General features: G+C 43.5%; 1 protein-coding gene across 1 annotated transcript; it reads right to left on the bottom strand.

Moving 5' to 3' along the window:
- Nucleotides 1-1,227: 1,227 nt before the first annotated feature.
- LOC138246732 (taste receptor type 2 member 7-like) lies at nucleotides 1,228-1,908 on the bottom strand. Its single transcript, XM_069201500.1, has one exon. It carries the CDS (start codon nucleotides 1,906-1,908, stop codon nucleotides 1,228-1,230), a length of 681 nt encoding a protein of 226 aa, XP_069057601.1.
- Between the last annotated feature and the right edge of the window lie 2,760 nt (nucleotides 1,909-4,668).

Here is a 4,668-nt window from a genome sequence, read left to right as displayed (position 1 = left end):
CTATCTAATGAGTATTGTAATAAAATACAGATCACAACTATGCATTTGTAATGAATAAAAGAATAAATGAATACCACACTATGCTAAAAAAGAATTAACTCACAAAGTACGACAGTAGTCATGTCTAGCACCAGAACCACGTCCAGTAAAAAAGACATGTAGGCATGTATTGCAGCCATGCCAAGTTCTGTAGGTGTCTGAAGGCACCATATCATGCTCAGTAGGCATGCAGAGGGGTCACTTAAAGCTCACTGTGCAGGTACAGGAGCCATGACAAGTGTGCGCAGCAATCATGTCAGATGCCGTAGGCATGTACGGTAGCCGTGTCAAGTACCTTCACTGTGGACAAACTTCAAGCACAGTAGGCATGCACTATAGTCAAGTGAAGCTCTAAACTGTAGGCATGTAGAGTAACCATGTCAATATCTTAGGTGAGTGAAGCCTCCACATCAAGTAGACATGTGCAGTAGACATGTGAAGACCATTAGACATGCGCTGATGACTACCAAGTCCACTAGGGAAGTACAATAGCCATTTCAAGCTCAGTTGGGAAGCGCTGTAGCCAACTACAGTAACAATGCTATTGACTGCAGGCCATGTCAAACACAGCAGATGTGTCTACCTGAACAGGTGTGTACAGTGGACATTTCAGGCATGGCACCACAGCCATGTCAAGTACAGTATGCATGTTCTGTGAACTGTCAAGTCGAGTAAGTCTGTATAGAATCCGTGTCAAGTACAATAGATGTGTGCAGCGAACCTGTCAAGAACCATTGACATGTACTTCAGCGACGTCAAGCACAGTCGCTGTCTACAAAAGCAAAACATAGCAGGCATGCACAATAATCATGTAAAGCACAGCAGGCATGCACAGTAATCATGTGAGTACAGTAGGCAATAGGCATGTACTATAGGTTGTTACGCCCAGTATGCATGTACAATAGCCTTGTTGACTGCAATATCACGTAAAGTACCCGTGTGCAGTACCCACGTCAAGCACATTTTGCATGTATGGTACCCATTCCAAATGCAATAAACACATATAATAGTATTTTCATGAACAGTTTTCACGTGCAGTAGACATATCAGGCACTCTAGGTGCCTTCAGTAGTAGAGTGAAGTATCACATGTATGAACAGTTGCTATGACAGATACAGTAGCTTGTCCAGGGGCCGTATCAAGTCCTGCGCTGGAGCGTGTACGGCATCTTGGTCAAGCTCCGCCACCTCAGCAGCACCTTACACGATAGATAAGCCCAGTGAGGGTTTTCCTCAGTTTGGAGTTGCCCAGAATTATGATTAAAGAGTTACAAGCTGGGAAGCTAGAAAATAAGAAAGTCTCTACTAAATTTCCAGGGGTCTCGGGTATGACAGCATTGAACTTTACGAGCCACTGAGAGATAAACATCAAGACATAAAGGGTGAAAAAAGACGTGATCGTTCTCATAGCACCGGAGTAAGCATCGAAACGGGTGCTTGGGAAGCCATTTTCATTGTGCCTCATACGCCTCAAGTGAATGCAGATAAACTTGAGGATTGCCACAGTGAAGAAGGTTAGCATTGCCATGCACAATGAGCCAACAACAGCGTTTATTGTGAAGAGGATGGATAGATGTCCCCTTAACGTCCAGGAATGACTGGGACCTTTGTCAGAGGCATTTAAAGGTGCAATGATAGAGGTGTTTGTAATTGCTTCTTCGTTGGTCTCGAGAAGTAGATCAGTGGTGAGGATGACTACACAGCTGGCCACAAAAATAAGGACGCAGCCCAAGAGTAGCCAAGGCACAGTCCCCGGGAACTTCACCTTGAACCTCATGAAGGATGGGCTGTTGATATTTAGGATCTTCACGTAGAAGTAGATCACCAGCACCGTGGTGAACATGATGCTGCAACAGCACAAGTAGGACATGACAACGAGAAGAAATTTGTGGACCTGATCCTGTTTGTAGATTTCTACCCAGAACCAATGACATATTGTGCATCCCAAATAAATGCACAAGTGCAAAATGTTGGTGACAGCCAGACTGACCAAGATGAGGTCTGAAGAGTAGAGATCAATGCTGCTTTTGACCCATTTAGTGAAATTCACAGTGAGGACGAATATATTGCCCACTGCTCCAAAGACGAAGAAGACACCATGAAAAAACAATGCAGGTATATCTTCGGGTGCGAACATTTTGCCCTATGGATACTCTGTCTTCAGATGGTGTTCTTGGTAAAACACAGGTTTCTCTTTTTCAAAGTCATCCAGAGATACTCTTGCTCGATTTAATGTCATGTCAAACTTTGTTCCCTGTGTTGGTGCAATTTGTATTGTCACATTCAGCCACATGACTCATGCAAATGGTGTTATCATTTCTGTTTGCTGTCAAGGCATGTGTTCTACCAAATCCTTCCATCACTCTAGGCATCAGACCAAAAGTAAAATATGCCCCTATTTCCATTGATGTAATTCAAATCCTGCAGCTAAATGTGGATCAGGTAAGAGCTGTACATGGGGTGAGGATTAGCTCTTTTGCAAATAATTTGCATTTACACCTGGTACAACAAATAACCCCATCATAAACTAATACGCATTTTACTTCAATGCAATGCAAAAGTGAAAGCATTTGGTATTCATTTTACAATTAAAGTTTTTTTTTGCAGTCAGGAGTTTGAATCCTCCCAAACACTGGGGCTCAGATTTACTAATATTTTGTGCTTTGGGTGCGCCACTTTTTGGTGCAGACACGATACACAGTTTATTTCGGGGTTAAAAAAACTATGCAAAGAATTGTTTTACTTTGTGCCAGAAAGGAGTTACATGGATGGAGCAGGAGCTTTTCAGTGCATGCCCCCATATATTTTGATGCAAAACCATATTTATAAAAGTCTGTACTCCTGGGTTTACTTCAAAATAGTGTGCATACCTAAGGCTGTTGTATAGAGTATAAATATCTTTATTTCTCCTCGTTACTACCTCTTTCCATGTGTGCTGTATTTAGTAGCACACATACTAAGAGAATAAGCCTCTAAGAATAGTTCTTGTGCAGAAAGGTAGTCCCTTGCGGCACAGTCTCATCTGTTACCAAGAGACTTCCAGGCTGGAGTACCTTAAAGCTAGACCCACAACTGAGACCTGGGATGCCTACAACACTTCCAAGATGAATGTTCTAACGTTTCAGTTCTGGGTCGTTAACCTTTCTCTAAACCAGAATGTGGCCCAGAAGCGTTTAGAACATAGACTGGACAGATAATTAGTAATGAAACCTTCCTTCCTGGACTAGTTTATGTTTAAGCAGCAGCGATTACCGCTCTTGGAGTTTCAGGATCTCAACCAGGAAATCCTCATCCCATTGACCAGTGTGATTCTTTAATGTGGATAAAGTCACAACTCTTACCTCTGTAGGGCTTTCAGGATGTACTGGTTGATCTCAGATAGGCGTCCCCTCTGCCATGAGCATGCATGCATGTCATGGTTGCCTGTCACTGGATTGCGACACATTTGGCTGTCACTGCCCCACTGTTGGGTTGAAAGAGGTGCAGACGAAGCAGAGCATGGTAGTTCTGCCAGTGTCATCTTAAAGTGTTTTTAGGGCCCTGGGCAAAGCAACTTTGAAGTTTGAACTTACTCTTTTGTTCAACAATATCAGATAATTAATGACCTTTAGTTACCAAATAGTATTGAATTATAAGTAATACATTAAGTAAGGGAACACACAAAGGGGCTCAATGCTGTAGGCCTTCTTAGATACTCTGTAAGAGACCATGGAGTCAGACCCTACACGAGCATCCAATACCCTTTCAAGTGTTCGGCACCCGTAACAACTAGTAGAAGCATGCTTCTCACCTAGACCCCCCCATCTGATCCAGCATATATGCCCGACAGAGAGAGCCTGAATAGAGTGATCAATGTGTTGTCCCAAGACCGGTGTAGGGACAAATCCAATTCCCTATTGAAGGAGCACTATGCTGACTCCCTGGAGAACCAACCTTCTTTTATAGAGGCAGTGTTCGCAGCATAGAGTGGCCCAGCCATGGCCTGTGCTGACTAACTAAGCCACTTGGAACTGCCTTTGGTCTCATAAGTATCCTTTTCTTTTATACAGTTGTGCCTGGCTTGCATGACATTGCATATGCTACTATTCTGACTTTACTCTTCTCCCACTGTGGTGTGCATTTTGACACCTTTCAATGTCACACAGTCTCTATCTTTGCCAACAGTTTGTTGCACATCTTTGGCCAACCTGGGAGGTGGTTTTCTATTCCTTGGGAGAAGGGGGTAGTGGTAGGATTTGTGGTGAGATGGTTCACTACGAAGATGTAGCTCATTAGTAAAATGACTGAGGGCCTGAGGCTAGTGTGTACTCTCCTTCCTCTTTGCTCTAACCAATAGTTCATAAGGTCTGCTGCTGAGCATCTCCTCTGGTGTTACTCTGGAACCCTGTGGCTGAGTATTGGGTCTTGCACTGCAGACTACAGTTTTCTTGTGCACGCATAAGCACACATTAGTTGGGACCACACTTGTGGCTCTCTCTCACCTGGCTTCTACTTTGCTACACATATTCCATTACTCATTTGATAGAGAATGGTCCAATCCATCCAGGGAAAAAAGTGGTCAGGAGATTGTTGTCGGGGTAGCACTTTCTGGTCCTTCATCACATGTCCAGGTATTGATTCGGCCTTGTGA

Source organism: Pleurodeles waltl, chromosome 7 (assembly GCF_031143425.1).
Source record: "Pleurodeles waltl isolate 20211129_DDA chromosome 7, aPleWal1.hap1.20221129, whole genome shotgun sequence".
Lineage (NCBI taxonomy): Eukaryota > Metazoa > Chordata > Amphibia > Caudata > Salamandridae > Pleurodeles > Pleurodeles waltl.
This window is presented reverse-complemented; position numbering and strand designations above follow the sequence as displayed.